This window comes from Nasonia vitripennis, chromosome 1, assembly GCF_009193385.2.
Source record: "Nasonia vitripennis strain AsymCx chromosome 1, Nvit_psr_1.1, whole genome shotgun sequence".
In the NCBI taxonomy this organism is placed as follows: domain Eukaryota; kingdom Metazoa; phylum Arthropoda; class Insecta; order Hymenoptera; family Pteromalidae; genus Nasonia; species Nasonia vitripennis.
Genome location: NC_045757.1, coordinates 4,599,803 through 4,616,524, shown reverse-complemented (window position 1 = coordinate 4,616,524; position 16,722 = coordinate 4,599,803). Strand labels below are relative to the sequence as shown.

At 42.4% G+C, this 16,722-nt stretch overlaps 7 protein-coding genes across 12 annotated transcripts; all 7 read right to left on the bottom strand.

Moving 5' to 3' along the window:
* Positions 1-656: 656 nt before the first annotated feature.
* Positions 657-2,624, bottom strand: LOC107980532. 2 transcript variants are annotated; one of them, XM_031921774.1, is made up of 6 exons: positions 2,515-2,624; positions 1,664-1,828; positions 1,446-1,580; positions 1,182-1,310; positions 1,009-1,115; positions 657-934 (listed from the first exon to the last, which is right to left on the bottom strand). In XM_031921774.1, the coding sequence occupies exons 1-6, from the start codon at positions 2,524-2,526 to the stop codon at positions 739-741; spliced, it is 744 nt and encodes a 247-aa protein (XP_031777634.1). In that variant the 5' UTR covers positions 2,527-2,624; the 3' UTR covers positions 657-738. The 2 variants fall into 2 exon arrangements, with proteins under 2 accessions (XP_031777634.1, XP_016836872.1); XM_016981383.2 differs by lacking the exon at positions 2,515-2,624 and adding an exon at positions 1,893-2,301.
* On the bottom strand, positions 2,422-3,986 carry LOC100117670. 3 transcript variants are annotated; one of them, XM_032597434.1, is made up of 6 exons: positions 3,619-3,905; positions 3,398-3,535; positions 3,176-3,316; positions 2,993-3,103; positions 2,814-2,920; positions 2,422-2,741 (listed from the first exon to the last, which is right to left on the bottom strand). In XM_032597434.1, exons 3-6 carry the CDS (start codon positions 3,185-3,187, stop codon positions 2,546-2,548), a joined length of 426 nt encoding a protein of 141 aa, XP_032453325.1. In that variant the 5' UTR covers positions 3,188-3,316; positions 3,398-3,535; positions 3,619-3,905; the 3' UTR covers positions 2,422-2,545. The 3 variants fall into 3 exon arrangements, with proteins under 3 accessions (XP_032453325.1, XP_032453318.1, XP_032453320.1); XM_032597427.1 differs by having other exon boundaries at positions 2,814-3,103; positions 3,619-3,986; XM_032597429.1 differs by having other exon boundaries at positions 2,814-3,103; positions 3,182-3,316; positions 3,619-3,986.
* Positions 3,987-4,025: 39 nt separating this feature from the next.
* LOC116738519 lies at positions 4,026-5,041 on the bottom strand. Its single transcript, XM_032597445.1, has 4 exons — positions 4,638-5,041; positions 4,522-4,560; positions 4,352-4,455; positions 4,026-4,255 (listed from the first exon to the last, which is right to left on the bottom strand). The coding sequence occupies exons 1-4, from the start codon at positions 4,875-4,877 to the stop codon at positions 4,102-4,104; spliced, it is 537 nt and encodes a 178-aa protein (XP_032453336.1). The 5' UTR covers positions 4,878-5,041; the 3' UTR covers positions 4,026-4,101.
* Positions 5,042-6,875: 1,834 nt separating this feature from the next.
* LOC100117631 (lipase 3) lies at positions 6,876-9,366 on the bottom strand. Of its 2 annotated transcripts, none has more exons than XM_016985286.2 (7): positions 8,474-9,366; positions 8,202-8,400; positions 8,021-8,138; positions 7,717-7,960; positions 7,482-7,640; positions 7,177-7,404; positions 6,876-7,107 (listed from the first exon to the last, which is right to left on the bottom strand). In XM_016985286.2, exons 1-7 carry the CDS (start codon positions 8,618-8,620, stop codon positions 6,934-6,936), a joined length of 1,269 nt encoding a protein of 422 aa, XP_016840775.1. In that variant the 5' UTR covers positions 8,621-9,366; the 3' UTR covers positions 6,876-6,933. The 2 variants fall into 2 exon arrangements, with proteins under 2 accessions (XP_016840775.1, XP_016840778.1); XM_016985289.2 differs by having other exon boundaries at positions 6,886-7,107; positions 7,206-7,404.
* Positions 9,367-9,438: 72 nt separating this feature from the next.
* On the bottom strand, positions 9,439-11,419 carry LOC100117586 (lipase 3-like). The gene is made up of 8 exons (XM_008214960.4): positions 11,150-11,419; positions 10,864-11,062; positions 10,653-10,770; positions 10,339-10,582; positions 10,113-10,271; positions 9,949-10,033; positions 9,729-9,871; positions 9,439-9,669 (listed from the first exon to the last, which is right to left on the bottom strand). The coding sequence occupies exons 1-8, from the start codon at positions 11,315-11,317 to the stop codon at positions 9,496-9,498; spliced, it is 1,290 nt and encodes a 429-aa protein (XP_008213182.2). The 5' UTR covers positions 11,318-11,419; the 3' UTR covers positions 9,439-9,495.
* A 321-nt stretch (positions 11,420-11,740) lies between these two features.
* Positions 11,741-13,705, bottom strand: LOC116415953 (lipase 3-like). The gene is made up of 7 exons (XM_031921746.2): positions 13,368-13,705; positions 13,104-13,302; positions 12,651-13,012; positions 12,427-12,582; positions 12,274-12,358; positions 12,061-12,203; positions 11,741-11,978 (listed from the first exon to the last, which is right to left on the bottom strand). The coding sequence occupies exons 1-7, from the start codon at positions 13,536-13,538 to the stop codon at positions 11,826-11,828; spliced, it is 1,269 nt and encodes a 422-aa protein (XP_031777606.1). The 5' UTR covers positions 13,539-13,705; the 3' UTR covers positions 11,741-11,825.
* LOC103317300 (lipase 3) lies at positions 13,609-16,593 on the bottom strand. Of its 2 annotated transcripts, none has more exons than XM_031921743.2 (8): positions 16,017-16,593; positions 15,678-15,876; positions 15,402-15,519; positions 15,003-15,246; positions 14,596-14,754; positions 14,443-14,527; positions 14,224-14,366; positions 13,609-14,161 (listed from the first exon to the last, which is right to left on the bottom strand). In XM_031921743.2, exons 1-8 carry the CDS (start codon positions 16,191-16,193, stop codon positions 13,988-13,990), a joined length of 1,299 nt encoding a protein of 432 aa, XP_031777603.1. In that variant the 5' UTR covers positions 16,194-16,593; the 3' UTR covers positions 13,609-13,987. The 2 variants fall into 2 exon arrangements, with proteins under 2 accessions (XP_031777603.1, XP_031777604.1); XM_031921744.1 differs by having other exon boundaries at positions 13,879-14,156.
* Positions 16,594-16,722: the final 129 nt, after the last annotated feature.

Below are 16,722 nucleotides of genomic sequence, written 5' to 3'. Positions count from 1 at the left end.
GAACCCCGAGTATTTTTTTTTCTTTCGTTTTAAATGATTCCATATGACACATCTCAAGATCTCACCGGTAGGATTCGCAGAAAGGATAGCCGCGAATTGATCGACTGTCGCGAAAATATATTCTCTCGCACTCACGAGATTAAACGTAGTCTCCAGCGTGCGATTCAACACCCTGTACAGGCAGTCGCATTCGCTTAGGTATATATACATGTATATGTGCGCAGAGAGTTGGCCCGCAGGGACAGGGTGAAAGGAACGATTCGCCGTTATGCCGGGCGTTCGTAAAGATTAGTTATCTTTTACGGTAACTGGCTGTCGGCGTATGCGTGTGCGGGGAGGTGTACGGCGTGCTATAGCCATCGTTATTCCAGTCCTTTCTATGCTTTCATTCTGTTTTACGCACGCGCCGCCGGCACGGTCGATATAGATTTTGAAATGCAGCGCGATGCGAGATGTATATAGTGGTGTGCGTTCGGTTTATATTTGCTTTGTTCGCTTAGGTCTATTGTTTTCGGAGATAATGTGTGGTGGATTTGTGGATTATTACGTGGAGTGAGCAGGAAGTGTTTTTTGAATGTTAATCTGGAGAAAAATCGTTTTATCGGAGATTCAAAAGCAAAAGTGCGTTATCGGATTCGGAAGTAAATATGCAACACTTTACGATCTCACACGCACTCTATCTTTATTCCATGCCTCGATCACAATCATACGCACACTCGCATCGCGATGGATCGACTCTTAATCGAAGTTCACGACCAGATCTACGCCTTCACCGCACTTGCAGCCGTTGGGAACCCTGAACTTCTTGATTTTGAAATCTCTAGCCTCGTAGCGTCTGTGGAGGTCTGCCGGCAACGCGAGAAACGACTCCTCGCGGTAGGCTTGCTGGCAGGTCGAGTCGCCTTCGACATCGCAGGCTTCCGATTTTCCGCCGCTGAATGAGAATTTTTATGATTTTAAGTGAGGCTGGCTCATTGAAAGGTTGGGAAAATGTAATCGTGAACTCACAGGCATTCGATGAACTGGACGCGTTGCTGTAGACTCGGGATGTTGACGATCAAGTAACGTCTCTCGTCGTCGAGGCTGATACCCTCTTGGGGTCGTTTCATGTTAGCCTGTAATAGTAAAAAATGTTGATTAGTAACTAGTGTTAATGCAAAGTAAAGACTTGGAATACTTACATGAATGTCACACCCGTCGACGTTAGCTTCGACGTCTTCGTTGCTGACCTTGTTTTGAGGTCTGGAGTGGAAGTTGAGGACCTCTGGGTCGATCTCCTTGCGTTTGTTCACCATGTTGGGATGGGACGACTGAAACATCATCTCAGTTATATTTACAAGATCCACACACACACACACACACACACACACACACACACACACATATATATATATATATATATATATATATATATCATCCCTGTAGACCAACGTAAAAGTACCAACCGTCATGATTCGACGAACCAGATTGACGGCGTCGTTGATACGCTCAGAAGGGTAGCCGAGGGCGTTGGTGCAAATGGCTTCGCGACACGACGTTCTGAATTGCTCTGGGTTGGCACTGTAGCTGTAGTAGTTGCCCTGTAAACCAGTACGACCATTTTTAAAATTTTTCTTTGAAAAAAAGAACTGAGTAAATATTATGGGTAGAAGAGGTTACTCACAGCGTACTGATCGTTCTTTACTTCTCTGCCCAAACGATGAACCATGTCATTCGGTTGACTTCTTCGCAAAATATCCTTTGGATGCAACCAGCTCGCACAAAGTCCATTCGGGTGGCGACGGATGCATCTCCGGACAGCCGTACGAATGCCTTCTACATCGAGCACCTGCCATTTTGAAAAAACTCAGTTATCGATCATTACAACTCTTATTTTTCCAAACAGCACTTACAGCACACAGAGAAAAAACAGCGAGCAACAGTAGCCCTCGTTTCATGTTGGCGTTTGAAAGATCGTATAACGAAATCGGTGAATCGCTAAACTGAACTAATAGAGTCCACGAGTGGTCTCGTCGCTTTTAAGGAAGCCTCGCGGCAGCGAAATATGGTCATCTCCGACTTTCGTTATCCGAGCGGTGAACGTATAATTGGTTTATTGAAACTTCTGCGGAAGTGCGAGCGGCTCGATAACGAGATGACGTATCCAAATATTTTGTGTTTGTTTTATTCGCGAGTTAGTTTCACGCAGTTTGACTATCAGAGAGGAACTCGATTTTAAATCCAATTATTCTGGCGACTATCAGGGCATCCGGTTTCTCTAATTAATTTTGGTCGAAAAATAATACATGTCTGCCGTCAATATGAATTAATATTGTACGAAGTGTGAACCACAGGTTGAAGGACAACATTTATCGGTTCTATTTTTGGGATATTGCGGTGTTTTGATGGATCGTTCAAAGATTTCGTGGAGACATTTTGAAATGGATTTTAGAGGTGAGACTTTATTTTTTTTTTCATTTCTATTTTCATGCTATGAATATCGCAACGCAGTTACAATCTCGCAATCACACCTACACGCACATCCATCTTGGCATTGAATTAATACTCAATCCAAGCTGACAACCAAGTCCACGCCTTCACCGCACTGACAGCCATTGGGAATCCTGAACTTCTTGATTTTAAAATCTCTAGCCTCGTAGTATCTGTCAACGTCTGCCGGCAGCGTTAGGAATGGCTCCTCGCGGTAGGCTTGCTGGCAGGTCGAATCGCCTTCGACTTCGCAAGATTTTGACTTTCCTCCGCTATGAGAAAGTTTTTTTTGCCGATTAAGACAATCTTAACTTGAGATAATTTATATCTATTTCCGAACTCACAGGCACTCGACAAATTGGATCGGTTGCTGTAGACTCGGGATGTTGACGATCAAGTAATGCCCCTCGTCGTCGGTGCTGATACCCTCTTGTGGTTTTGTCACGTTAACCTGGAAATGTATCAAGGACAGTAAATGAACACACGTTAAAAGTAAGGGTCTGGTGTCGTTCTGTATGCTCACATGAACGCCGCATCCGTCGACGATGACTCTTTGGATTTGAGGTCTGAATTCGAAGTTGAGCACCTCAAGGTCGATCTCCGTGCGTTTGTCCGCCATGTCGAGATGGGGTGACTAAAATTTTCAAAAATCTTATAAATTCTCAATTTTTGTAATAATTTAAGACTTTCATAATTGAAGCATTACTATGACCGTCATGATTCGACGAACCAACTTGACGGCATCGTTGATCTTCTGCGACGGGTAGCCGTTGACGTTACTGCAAATGGCTTCGCAACACGACGTTCCCAATTCCTGTGGATCCGTGTTTTAGCCATAGTAGTCCCTCTAATAACCGATACAATCATTTTGAAATTCTCGTTCGATAAAAAAGGCAAGATTATTGATATAAGTATAATAGTCACTTACAATGTACTGCTCGTCCTCGACAATCTCTCTACCATAACGACGACGTCCAGAGCGAATCCGATGATACCTATACTCACAACTTCCGTCCATTCGACGTCTTACGCATGTCGATGCGCAGGCATTCGCTAAATCGAGCAACTGCAGTTTTGAAAAACGAACTGTCAATCATCGCCATGTTCAACTAACAAAAAATTGTCGAAATATATTAAAAAGATACTCACAGCAAACAGTGCCAAAGCGACGAGCAGCAGAAGCCCTGCCTTCGAAATCGTACCGGCCATATTGGATCTCAAAAAATTTACAGGATCAACTAATCGAGTCCACGAGTGGCCTTCTCGCTTTTAAGGAAGTCTCCCCGCGAAATTTGGCAACCTTGAATTTTTATCCAGCGCCGAGTATAATTATAGTGATAAGAATTATTAAAAGGTCTGCGAAAATCAGCTACTGCTTGTTAAGGTGATTACAGTGCCGAGCATTTCGGAAATGAATTAATGCTACAATTAGTCAATGATCACAAAGAAACTTTATTTCGGATCCAATTACTCTCCCGCCTTATCAGAGCATCCGTTTCTGTAATCAGGACACTTTGATGACTCCCGCGTCGAAACGCAAAAAACAAACCCAGGTCTAAGGTCAGTAATCATCCGTTTTATTTTCGATAAAAAGCAAGTATTATTTACAACATAATAAAAAACATCTTCTCATCAGGCAGCGCCGCACTTGCAGCCGTAAGGCAGCCTGAAGAATCTGAACTGCAGTTCGTCGAGGCTAAACTGGCTCTTGCCGTGCGGCACGGTAAGGAACTGGTGGAGCTTGTAGTCCTGTTGGCAGCTTCCCTTGGCGCACGTCTGGCCGGACCTGGTGATTGATCGATCGCGAAGGTGTTCGCGTGTGAATAATGCGAGCTATACTCTGTGTGCCTCTAAGTATGTGCAAGGGGATAAGTATACTCACAGGCACTCGACCGAGGTGGCGTTCTGCTCGAAGCCCGGGATGTTTATCATGACGTAGCGCTGGTTGTCCACGGCGACGTCTTCTTTCGGCTGGATTACCGTAAGCTGGCGAATTTTTCACGATTAGCAAGCAGTTCATTAATTCGTCGTATTTGTGTCGTATTTACTCACGCTAGTCTTGCACTCGGCAGCAAAGGCGAAGCTCACCACCTGCAATCACCGTATCCCATGTCACGTTTCTCGTACAGAACCGGTTTATACACAATACAATATCGACCTTGACTCACCGAGAATGCGACCAAAAGACCCAGAAATACCTTCATTCTAATCCACTGCAGTTCGTCACTTTCACTCGATATACCCAAGCACAACTGTCCCACATGCGAAGACCGACTGCCAAGTTTCTGGAGCAAGTCTCCGTTCTTATGCAAGTGGAGTCTCCCACTATTGTTCCTCTCGCCGCGCGTTCGCATAAGTAGACACACAAATAGTAAACGCCCTCGTAAATTATTAATCGTAAGTTGCATCACTGTGGATTATCTGTGTCAGAGTATCTCGACGCGGTTTTTTCTTCTTCTTCCGATCGACGATTCTCGAAGCGAACTCGTTTAATTCGAAGTTATACCGAGAATCGCTGGTTTACAATGCGGGAATATTCAATTAGGCGTCGATTGAGTTAGCGAGCATCGATGTGGCGAGGTGTCTGCGACGTTGGCTCTGTTTATACGAAGCTCTTCTATTGTTAGTTTTTCATACAAATCAAGTTAGACCAGCGCACTTTTTTTGGACCAGAATTAATCGCCGATTTCAAATAGCACAAGCATTACGAATAGAAGTTCGATTCCAGCAATCCTAAAAAAAATCCAACCAGCCTGCATGTCCATCACCGAATTCCCTAAATATTCCATGTCAAAGTGTTTCATCTAGTTTTACAACACGAGCCGTTCGATGAAGCTCGATTGGCTCTCTAACAGCCACAGTCGCCGATCGAAATTCAATAATGCCAGCTAACCTCCTCTCCATCTTCTGTTTTCGTCGCACAAAGTCTCGACTTTCCGCTCTCGTCAAGCAGGTGTCGGATCGACGAGCTTATACGGTATAAGCGACGAATTTTTATAGTAACTGTAAACGCTTTCGGATTTGCGCGCAGTTCGAATGCGATTAGCGACGCTATTTATACACGAGAATTCAATGAACGGCCGCGTTCGAAACTAAAAGTTTGTTCGGAAAAATAGATAGAGAACGGGGGTGTGGGTTTCGAGCGATATAAAGGATTCTCTAATTTCCCAAAAGCGTTACGCGCACAGCTCACAGCTATACGCGTATTGGAATTCGCGCTCACGCAGACGAGCAATTTATGAAGAAGATAAAGTTACGGATCTGGCGAACGATCTTTTGTGCGTGTGTGGGTGTAAAGTGATTGCACATAGGTATTTTCGAATAGTCCGTTGGTATCTATTGAATGTTGGAGCTTCGATTCATAAAATTCTTCGCTCCAGTTTTTTAATCCGAGCCGCGTGTACATTCGATTTTTTATCTCCACCCAAACTCTCTATATATCCGCTTCGACGCAACAGTCAAACATTTATATACAATAAAAGGCTTCAACTCCATCGGCAAACTCTCGGCTCGCATATGTATGTATGTATCGGTGAAAGCGCGTTACGTTAGGCAGCGGATTCCGGCGGCTTACACTAGCATACAGCCTCCGCGCGCGCGCGCGGTTTATCGCTGAAAGCTCCGCGAGCTTGCAGCGCGCATAATACCGCGCCAGCTGGCCATCGATTATTAATTATCGAAGTAATAGCTTGGTAATTGGGAGGCTGCTGCTGCTACTGCTGCTGCGTTAGCTCCAAGTTTTAGCGAGTGCGTGTGTATACGTGTGCGTAAGAGGGAATATGTATATTATAGAGATGCTGGATATGTACAATAGATGAAGCTTTCCGCGTTGAGTTGCCGTCGTTGACTTCATTTTAAGCTTTTAACGCAATGATCGTTAATTCACTAGGTTTTTAATGTTCGAGGACGAAAATTAACGATTAACGTCGAATATCTTTACGTTTCTTATTTATTCAGCGATGAAATTTACTTTAGCGCCGTCGTACAATTTTCACGTAAAATAATTCAAACGTTCTTCACCGGACAACCGATCAGGAGGAAAATTTTATAAAAATAAAAATCCGATTGCAGAAAAAAAGAATAGAAGAATAGAAATCCAACTCCAGCGCTAATTATGCACTATCATCGCGGCATGGAACAGCCGCTATACACCAGCGAGCTTTCCGGCTTTGGCTCTAATGCGTCAGAGCACAACCGGCCGAGATTTTCCTCGTTTAAAAGCGGCGAAAGCTTCGCTCGCCGCGTTGCTGTTGTTACCGCCAGCGACGGCGTTTGTAATCGAGCTGCTAATTCCCCGCGCGGATGAGATTCCATTACGCGCTTATGGATAATACAATTTGCTTATTCTTTCGGAGGGATTGAAAAAAGGCTTTTACAATGCTCGCGATTGATGTACTCGTTTTTTTTTTTTTGCTATTTTTGGTTTCTAATGCACGAATTTATTGTGCCATTTAATGGATTTATTTACAGTACACTGAAGCTTCCATATTTTTCGGCGCTTTCGATTAACTGCATAATGCGATCTTGGAGAAGTCGCTTGACGTCCTTCGCCCATAGAAAGTCAAAGTGATTGAAACCGTCATGTGGTACTATTTCTGCTCTCGCGTATCTCAACCGATTTGCCAGATCCAACGAGTCCTGCAAGAAAATACGTATGAGAATCGAATACTCGTACATCGGTGAGTATGTTTAGATCGAAGAGCTTACTTCCGGTGAAGCAATAGTGTCGCCGTTACCGTAGATCAAAACGACAGGTATGACGATATTCTCCAAGTTGTAGAGGGGCGGAGTATTCTGACCATAGTGTTCGATATTACCGACCGGGCCATGATCGTACAACTGCAGCTTGCCAGCTTTTATATTCTGATAATTATGCGTCAAAGTCTGCGCTGATACTCCTGCTGGGAGGTAAGAGTACGCTTTAGCCAGTAGTTTCTTCAGAAATTAAGAGATTACATTATTTTGGCATTTATTTTGATGAATAAAGAAGTTATTGATGGAAGCTAACTCACTGTGTCGAGCAGATCGGGATCATAGCCAACGAAGAACTGGGTGAGGCTGGTACAGAGATGCTGAAAAGGACTGCCATCTCGACAAGTAGCATTGAGAAGCTCACCGGTTGCCTCAGTCTGCGGTAGGAACTCCGTTATTTGTAATGCTCGAATAACGCTCTGTGGGAGGCATTGAAATGATAGCAACTTTATTCAGCAGTAAAGCTCGTAGCTATTAGAAAATAAGAAAATTCACCTGTACAAGTTGTCCATTCTCCTTGATAAGCTTTATGAAATTTCTCGGATGTTTCCAGGATCCAACTCCGCCCATAAAGATAGCCAGTCGAATCTTAGCATTGTATTCCGGTCTACTGGACAACAGAATCATAGTCACAGTAGTGCCCATAGAGTGGGCTGTAATGATCAAGGATTGTTGGCTGGTTCGCTCCAGAATAAAGTCGATCGCACGACTCGCGTCGTACAAAGCGATTTCGTGTATACTGCAAGTCATTTTTATTTGAAAGACACTGAGATGTGACGATTGATAGACGTTCAAGTACCTGAACTTCCAGAATTCGGGATCGTGATCTGGTGACAGGTGAACGTGTGACCTAGAGTAGGTGTTGCCACGTGCGTTAGCTAACCAGACATCGTAGCCGGCGTCTGCTAATATGTAAACTGTAATCGAAAAAAATGATCTAAATAAGCTTGAAATATTAAATATGCGTCCCTCAACTTTACCTAGATCCCTGTCAGGTCCAGCGAGGATCCATGCATCGGACGATGCCAATATGCCGTGATGTATGAAAATCACTGGTTTTCCAAGCCCTGGTGGTGACCTTGGACTTCCTGGAACCCGATGGAGTCGTAATCGGTAACCATCTGTCGTTATGACCTGGTGTTGCTCAGCCGGATAGCCATGACGAGTTACTAAACCCAACTACTTTCCATTCAGTTTTGTTAATTAACGATTCATACGAAAAAATTATCATTATTAGTTTATTTTTGCTCACAAAGTCAAGGACAGGCAGTTTTCCCAGTGCTCCATTTGGGTCCTCTTCGCGTCTGATGCTCAGCGGCCTGACATAGTCCAGAAATCCTATACGTGACTGTCCAAAGCCGCAACCAATGAATCCACTCAATAACAAAATTAACCACATCACGGATGATTGGCACGTTGCTCACTGAATAAAGTGATTTTTGCCTCTTCGAACGTGTCTCTCAGAGGTAAGTGCATAAAGAATTACGATTTTTGAGTATTTATTAAAGATTTAAGGATTAAGGGATTTTCAAGTGCGCGATAACTATACTCGAGGACTGTTGATAATTAAATATTTATTATTAACTACTGATTAAGCTTTACGTGATACTGCGGAGATATTGTCGAGTATGCGATTGGTTCTGGTTGTAAAAGAGCGAACTTTTTGAGTTGTATGTATCAATGAGTGTAATATGAGTCATATAAAACTATTGAATATTTGATAAGCCGATAAAAATAAGAGTATGAGTTTTGAATTTTGAACAAATCCGTCTTCACTGAGGACTGAACCGGCGTTCTTTGGATTGAGAAGCGACGCATTTATACCGCCTGAGTTTTTTTAAAACCAAGCAAGTACTTGTGAAGTTAGCAAAAAAGTTTTCTTATGAACAAACGACTTTTCTTACGATCTAATTGATATACACTTTGTAAGTCAACAACGAACATTTTTGCATACAATGAAAACGCATCGATGATTATAATACAAAAATAGAACCCTGCCTATTGGGTCGAACTATAAATAGTCTTCGCGATCTCAAAGTTGAGATGACTCTTGGTCACATTATAATCTGACGGCATGCCAGTAAACGCAAATCGAAACAAAGTTTTTAATAGGATCGGGTTTGGGTGCTAATGACTATATTTATACTCACGGTGCGGCGCAGCTGATGCCAATTTTAGTCTTTATTACGTAGATTATTTTAATGATAATTGATTGACTTATTTCTTTTCTCTTGCTTTTTTCGTATAGCTTTATTCTTACAATGGATGTATATTTTAGAGTACACTATAGCTTCCGTATTTGTCGGCGGTTTCGATAATCTGCATAATGCGATCTTGTAGAAGTCTCTTGATGTCCTTTGCCCACATGAAGTCAAAGTGACTGAAGCTGTCATGTGGGACCATTTCAACTCTTGAAAACCTTAACCGAGTTACTAGGTCCAACGAGTCCTACGAGATAATACGTATGACAATCGAATACTCATAACCGTCAGTATGTTTGGACTTACCTCTGGTGAGGCAATGACATCGCCGTTACCGTAGATCAAAACGACGGGTGTGTCGATGTTCTCCAAACTGTAGACGGGTGGAGTGGTCTGACCATATCGCTGGACGTTACCCATCAGACCATAGTCGTACATTTGCATCCTGCCTGAAATAAGGATAGCAAAGAAATTTTGGTTACAATAAAACATTCTGAGATTAATTGAACTTTGTGCTGTGCCGTACCCGCTTTAATATTTTGATAAAAATGTGACAAAGTTTGTGCTGATACTCCTGCCGGGAAATAGTTGTAGGCTTCAGCCAGTAGTTTCTTCGAGAATTAAGTAAATTTTTAATAATTAATAAATTCACGATACATAAATAAGCAATCGATAGAAGCTGTAACTTACGGTGTCGAGTAGATCGGGATCATATCCACTGAGATACTCGGTTATACTTATGCAGAGATGTTGAAAAGGACTGTTATCTCGACACGAGCCGCTCATAAGTTCACCGGTTGCTAGAGTCTGCGGTAGGAACTCCCTCAGTCTTAATACTCGAGCTAAACTCTGTGAGAAGCATTCAAATAATTACAATATTATTAATGATTGCTCTATAATTTATCAGAAAATTCACCAAAAGAAATTTTCCATAGTCTTTCAGAAACTGCATCACGTTTCTCGGCCGTTTCCAGAATCCAACACTACCCATAAAGACAGCCAGTCGAACCTTGGCGTTGTATTCCGGTCTGGTGGACAACAGAATCATACTTATACTGGTACCCATCGAGTGAGCTACTATGATCAACGATTGCTGGCCGGTTTGCCCCAGGATATAGTCGATTGTACGGCTCGCGTCGTACAAAGCCATTTCATGCATGCTACAAGTAGTTAAAAGATTTTTGAGAAAGACGCTTTAAGATTCACTGATAAGGTCTGTAATGTGAGTACCTGAATTGCCAGAATTCCGGATCATGATCGGGTGACAGGTGAACGTGTGACCTGGAGTAGGCGTTGCCACGTACGTTAGCAAACCAGACGTCGTAACCGGCGTCAGCTAATATGTATCCTATCAACAAGAAATATCATTATCCATAATTGAACTCGAAAATATTATTATAAATGCCTATTACAGCGTTTTCTATTGCTAAAATAAGCTTACCTAGATCCCTGTCGGGTCCAGCGAGAACGAAATCATCGGAGGTGCAGAGTATGCCGTGATGTATGAGAACGACTGGTTTTCCAGGCCCTGGTGGTGACTTTGGACTTCCTGGTATTCTATGGAGTCGTAATCGGTAACTATCCGATGTTGTCACCTGGTGTTCTTCAGCCGGATAGCCGTGACGAGTAACCAGCCCCATCTGAATTCCATTTATTACGTTCAATTTGTTCTTCACCAAACCACATACAAGAAAATTGAAAAGCTAAAGTTATTTATTTCTGCTTACAAAATCGAGGACGGGTAGTTTTCCATTGGGATCCTTCTCGCGCCTGATGCTCAGCGGCCGGATGAAGTCTAGAAAACCAATGCGCGACTGACCGCAGCCACACCCAATTAATACACTCAAAAATAAAATCGACCGCATCACAAATTCACTCTCGTATATTTGTATCATTCCCAAATAACTCGTGTAAACGCGATTGTCAACTTAGCCTTGGTACAGGATCGTACTGGAGTTAGTCTCCGAATGAAGAAGTTTTGTGAAGATGGAAGCTTTTATTTCATATGCATGAAGAATTTCAATTGTTGGGTATTTATCAAAAATTACCAATTGCGCAAAGCTACGGAAAGAATTTCAAGCGCGCGATAGCTTGCAGAAGTTTTCACTTTGCGTTCTCACATATGGAATTTCGATGATTAAATATTTGTTCGTAACAAGCGATTACGAATTATGTAATACTTCGGAGGAAGTTTCCCGTATGTGATATATCGAGCAAGAGGAAACTTCTTGTCATGTGAAGTTTCGATGAGTGATATTATGATTATGTCAAGTTAAAGACTCGCTAACGTTTGGTTAAGCTATAGATAAAAAACAAAGTATCTTGTAAAATAGGTAAACTTTAATATGAGTACTAAATTTTCCGTTCTTATAAACTAAATATGTCACTAGTATTCGGCTTCTCTCAACTAAACTGCTGAACGATCTTGATAATCCGATCATACAACAGGCTCTTAGCATTGGCAGACAACAAAAAGTCCAAATGATTAAATTTTTCGCTCGGCACACTGTCTACCAGCACAACGTTCGGCAAATTCCTCGCCAACTCCTTTGTGTCCTGAAAAAAGAGACACAGGCGCTATAGCACTCGAGAATCTATTGTATTTAGGAAAAAAAGTATGAGAAAATGTAATAGCCACCTCGGGAGTAGCGATGATGTCGGCTCTGCCGTAAATCAGCACCGTCGGAGCTGTCACGTGGCCGAGATCGAACACAGGCGCTGCCCTTTGACCGTAAATTTTAAGATTCTCCTCCTCGCCGTAGTCGTACATCTGGAATTTTCCTGAAAAATCGTGATAATGTTATTACGAGAAAAATGTTAGAAAGGATGTTAGAGGAATTGAAATAGTCACCTGAGACGAGATTTTGATAGCAATGGAAGAGTGTACGGGTCGAGGCTCCGGCTGGGAAGTGCGAGAAAACGTAGGCGAGCTCCGTCTGAAACAAAATAAAGATTAGAGGATGTAGCCATTGAATTGTCAATTTGCTGGTTAAGCATTCTATACCTTGTTCATGACTTTAGAATCGATGGTAACTACTCGTTCGACAATGAATCCACACAAGCTACTAAAAGGACTCTCATCGCCGCACATAGTGTCAAAAAAGGTTCCAACTGCCTGCTGGGGAAATATCTCATTCCTTCCAGCTCGGACGAAAGCTCTCTGCGAAATGAATTTTAAGATATATTATTACAAGTAGCGAAAAATTGAAAAACACACGAAATGCATACCTTAATCCCAGCACCATGAGTCCTGAGCCAGCGAACCACACCCTTAGGCCTGCGCCAATAGGCGGTGGGACCAAGGCTCACGAAGAGCCGGACTTTATTATTGTACTCCGGCTTTGTTGATAACAAAGCCAGACCCACAGTTGCACCAATCGAGTGACCTATAAAAACGAGCGATTTCTCTCGAGTACTATATAGAATGAAGTCGATCGTCGCACTCGCGTCGTAAAGGGCTATCTCCTGGAAGCTGAAGTACCAGAACTCAGGATCCTTGTCTGGAAAGAGTCTGACGTGAGCTCTGGAGTACGTGTTACCACGAGAGTTGCCGATCCAGACGTCGTAACCGTTGTCAGCCAGAAGAAATGCTAAAATATTTGTACATAGTAATTACATTCGATTTTCTACTTCTATTAAATACAAATTACCAACTGTCGGTAGTAAAGTACATAAACTTACCAAGATCTCGATTCGGCCCGTGCAAAACGAAAATGTCAGAAGACGAGAAGAGGCCATGTTGAAGAAAGACTACCGGTTTACCAGCTGCCGGTAACGATTTGGGACTTCCTGGGATCCGGTGGATGCGCAGTTTGTAACCGTCTTCCGTTGTCACTCGGTGCTCTTCTGCTGGGTAACCGTGACGAGTCACTAGACCGATCTGTGGGCGATCGTTTTAAGTTATTTAGGTGATTTTTGCGTGGATTCAATCTGCGACAAACTTACGAAGTTGAGGATTAGCGGTTTCGTGTCGTAAGGCTGTGTGACGTTAGCGCCGTTTCTGTTGAGCATGAGACTTAGTGGACGAAGGAAAGTCGTCAGAACTTGGGCTTTTGATCCGAGAGGTGAGATAATAAGCACAAGGTAGATCGCAAGAATCATTATTTTATAACACATATTTACTGTTTTGATAATCGAATATAGTCGTTTATAAAACTGATGAAACTCATCACGAAACTCCTCAGGATTTCACTGTTAGCACAGTCTTTTATTTTTTGTTCGTCTAGACATGTGGTGTAGAGACGACGGTTTAAATAAAACTGAGACATTCGTCGTTGAAAGGTTCTGTCGCGTAGTGTTTTTGCATAATAAAGCACGTTGTAATCGACCAATTGAATCGTGAGCCTTGATCGTGCTTTTTACGCGCATGAGATTTCGATAACATGATTATTGCATCGCATAATCCAATGACTGCATTTTCGTAACTGTTATTTACCAATAATAAAGAACACAGATCTTAAATCTACAGTTTTATTGTATTTTTCATACAACGTTTATCTAGAGCAGTCTTTTGGGCCACGATAACTTAACTTAAAATTAAATTAAAATCTACGCAAATATTATATCTACAGCACGCTAAAGCTTCCATGTCGCATAGAGTTTTCGATAATCTGCATAATTCGATTTTGTAGCAGCTTCTTGATGTCCTTCCCCCAGATAAAGTCCAAGTGATTAAAGTTATCGTATGGTACGCTTTCGGCTCTCGCGTACCTCAGTCGATTTAAGAGATCCAAACTGTCCTGAAAAAGCATTACGATATAAAATCAAAAATCGGTTATAATATTTCGGTCACCGAACTTACCTCTGGTGTAGCAACTGCGTCGCTTTGTCCGTAGATCAGGACGACAGGAGTGACAATATTCTCCAGATTATAAACAGGTGGAGTCCTCTGATTATAGCGCGCAAAGTTACCGACCAGACCGTGATCGTACATCTGCATCTTTCCTGAAATGAAGATCGAGCAGTAGGACGATCGATATTGTGAAAATTTTTATATAGATTTAGCTGTTTGTTACCGTACCTGCCTTTATATTCTGGTAAAAATGTAGCAGAGTTTGCGTCGATCCTCCTGCCGGAAAGTACGAGAACGATTCTGCGACTAGTCTCTAATAAGGTCGTAACTTTTGATTATAAATGGCATAATCTAATGACATAACATGGTAGTTGGACTTACGGTATCGAAAAGATCGGGACTGTAGCCACTGACGTACTGGATAAAGTTCATACATAGATGCTGAAAGGGACTGCCGGGTCGACATGTGCCGTTTAAAATCTCGCCGTTTGCCAGAGTCTGCGGAAACACTTCCGTGATTCGTGCTGCCAGAAGAATCCTCTGGAAAAAAAGAAAGGTTTATATATTTTTTTTTTATCACTCGATGTTATGAGTGAAATGGCAATGATAATGCCTATCGGTTTGATTATGCAAGCAGACAGACGAAAACTTTTAGTTGGTTGATCAATGGAACGGCACGAGTCATGCGATACCGTAACAGCCTCAGCTCTGTACGTGATCGAATTTGCCAAAAGAGCGACATAAAGAAACTTCTTATTTAATTATGATGAAACTTAATAAAATCTTACCTGCAAAACTTCTCCATTATCCCTGAGAAGCTTTATGAAATTCCTAGGCCGTTTCCAGTATCCAATACTCGCCATGTTGATAACCAATCGAATCTTATCATTATACTCGGGCTTACAGGATAACAGAATCAGTCCTATACTGGTACCCATCGAGTGGCCGATATAGATGATCGATTGCTGACCGGTTCGCTGCAAAATATGGTCGATTGCGGCGCTCGCGTCGTACAAACCCATCTCGTGCATGCTAAAAGCCGTTAAAAGATTTATAATGATTTAGTAGGTCTGTAAGAAAATAAAAAAAATGTTAATCTCAAGCCACGTTATTACAGACAAATTTGGTTTCAACTCAATTCGAGTTTTTTTGTTGCCTTTGAACCACCGATTCTAATACAAAAATACCTAAATTGCCAGAATTCGGGATCACGATCGGGAGATAGCTGAACGTGCGATCGGGAATAGGTGTTTCCCCGTATGTTGCCCAACCAGACATCGTAGCCGGCGTCTGCCAAGATGAACGCTACCAACAAGGAAAACATTTTTATTGACCATTGCTTATCTTAATGGCGCGTGAATTCTCGATACCTCTTCAATTTTAAGCTCAAATGTTCGTTAGCACCTTAGATAAAGAAAATTATTTTGTTTACTTCCGAGAACAAGTACTGAAATGAAAATTACCCAAGTCTCGCTCAGGTCCAGCGATGACGAATTGATCGGACGAGGCAAATATTCCGTGTTGCAGAAAGACTACCGGTTTTCCTGGTGCAGGTGGTGACTTTCGACTTCCCGGAATCCGGTGGAGTCGTAATCGGTAACCGTCCAAAGTGGTCACTTTGTGTTCCTCGGCCGAATAACCGTGACGTTTTACTAGGCCGATCTGTGCACCATCATAATTATAAGAGAGTCTTTTTATCGCGAGATCATCAATAAAAACTTAATTCTTTTTTTTTTTAGATCGGTATTAACCTTCTTTTTTTCAAAAGTAAATACTACTAAGTATTATTTGTCAAAACTTACAAAATCAAGCACAGGGATCTTCTCCAGCCCATCAGACCTCCTCAGACTCTTCTCTCTCTTGATGCTCAACGGCGAGATATAATCCAAAAAATTAAACCCCTGCGCCTGTCCAGACGATCCACATCCGACCAACCCGCTCAACAGTAAAACCGAGCACATGAACAATTCCCTCATCATTCGCGCTTCGCTCACATGCACCTATTACAATTTCGATCACACTCGCGAGCGTCCAATTCAAATTTCTCGCGTCAACGCGCGCGAATGATAGTCGTGGACTGACTGAAGCGAAATTTCGGTGCACGAACTTTGTTTCGAGGGATCGACCTTGTCGGAGGTGAATACATATATCCGCTCTACACCATACACAGCTCTGTCCGAATGAAATTATTTTGTTGTGCTACGAGAGTATTTTTTCTTCTTCTTTTTGCACGAGAGAATATCAAGGATATAGCTGAAGCTGGATTCGCGCGTGAGAGACAGATATTGCGCAACGCACTACTGCGGAAAGAGGTTTCAGGTAGTCGCGAGGAGGAAACTCTTTCTTTGTTGATTTCTCGAAGAGATGTAACTTGTTGTTATGCTAATTTTTCGGACAATATTTGACGGTGAACCGCCGGTTTTTAGTTTGGCTGGAGAAGTGTAGCAGTTGCAGTGAGATGATTAGCGAATTAATTTGAAATCCAAGTTCAACGAACGGAGTCGGTCT

Bases quoted from the DNA above. Each gene is read 5' to 3' on its own strand.
- LOC107980532 (XM_016981383.2), bottom strand. From the start codon at position 1,937: ATGAAACGAGGGCTACTGTTGCTCGCTGTTTTTTCTCTGTGTGCT. The intron at 1,581-1,663 runs GTGAGTAACCTC...ACTGGTTTACAG, and splicing joins TAAAGAACGATCAGTACGCT to GGCAACTACTACAGCTACAG. The intron at 1,116-1,181 runs GTAAGTATTCCA...TTACTATTACAG, and splicing joins TCGACGGGTGTGACATTCAT to GCTAACATGAAACGACCCCA.
- LOC100117670 (XM_032597427.1), bottom strand. The intron at 2,742-2,813 runs GTGAGTTCGGAA...ACTTTCTCATAG, and splicing joins ATCCAATTTGTCGAGTGCCT to CGGAGGAAAGTCAAAATCTT.
- LOC116738519 (XM_032597445.1), bottom strand. From the start codon at position 4,877: ATGCAACTTACGATTAATAATTTACGAGGGCGTTTACTATTTGTGTGT. The intron at 4,561-4,637 runs GTGAGTCAAGGT...CGGTGATTGCAG, and splicing joins GTCTTTTGGTCGCATTCTCG to GTGGTGAGCTTCGCCTTTGC. The intron at 4,256-4,351 runs GTGAGTATACTT...ATCAATCACCAG, and splicing joins GCCACCTCGGTCGAGTGCCT to GTCCGGCCAGACGTGCGCCA.
- LOC100117631 (XM_016985286.2), bottom strand. From the start codon at position 8,620: ATGTGGTTAATTTTGTTATTGAGTGGATTCATTGGTTGCGGCTTTGGA. The intron at 8,401-8,473 runs GTGAGCAAAAAT...AATGGAAAGTAG, and splicing joins AACTGCCTGTCCTTGACTTT to TTGGGTTTAGTAACTCGTCA. The intron at 7,108-7,176 runs GTAAGCTCTTCG...ATTTTCTTGCAG, and splicing joins ACACTATTGCTTCACCGGAA to GACTCGTTGGATCTGGCAAA.
- LOC100117586 (XM_008214960.4), bottom strand. From the start codon at position 11,317: ATGATACAAATATACGAGAGTGAATTTGTGATGCGGTCGATTTTATTT. The intron at 11,063-11,149 runs GTAAGCAGAAAT...AATGGAATTCAG, and splicing joins AACTACCCGTCCTCGATTTT to ATGGGGCTGGTTACTCGTCA. The intron at 10,034-10,112 runs GTAAGTTACAGC...TAATTCTCGAAG, and splicing joins ATCCCGATCTACTCGACACC to AAACTACTGGCTGAAGCCTA.
- LOC116415953 (XM_031921746.2), bottom strand. From the start codon at position 13,538: ATGTGTTATAAAATAATGATTCTTGCGATCTACCTTGTGCTTATTATC. The intron at 12,583-12,650 runs GTATGCATTTCG...TTCATTTCGCAG, and splicing joins CTCATGGTGCTGGGATTAAG to AGAGCTTTCGTCCGAGCTGG. The intron at 12,359-12,426 runs GTATAGAATGCT...ATTTTGTTTCAG, and splicing joins ATTCTAAAGTCATGAACAAG to ACGGAGCTCGCCTACGTTTT.
- LOC103317300 (XM_031921743.2), bottom strand. From the start codon at position 16,193: ATGATGAGGGAATTGTTCATGTGCTCGGTTTTACTGTTGAGCGGGTTG. The intron at 15,877-16,016 runs GTAAGTTTTGAC...GATGGTGCACAG, and splicing joins AGATCCCTGTGCTTGATTTT to ATCGGCCTAGTAAAACGTCA. The intron at 15,247-15,401 runs GTATTTTTGTAT...AACGGCTTTTAG, and splicing joins CCCGAATTCTGGCAATTTAG to CATGCACGAGATGGGTTTGT.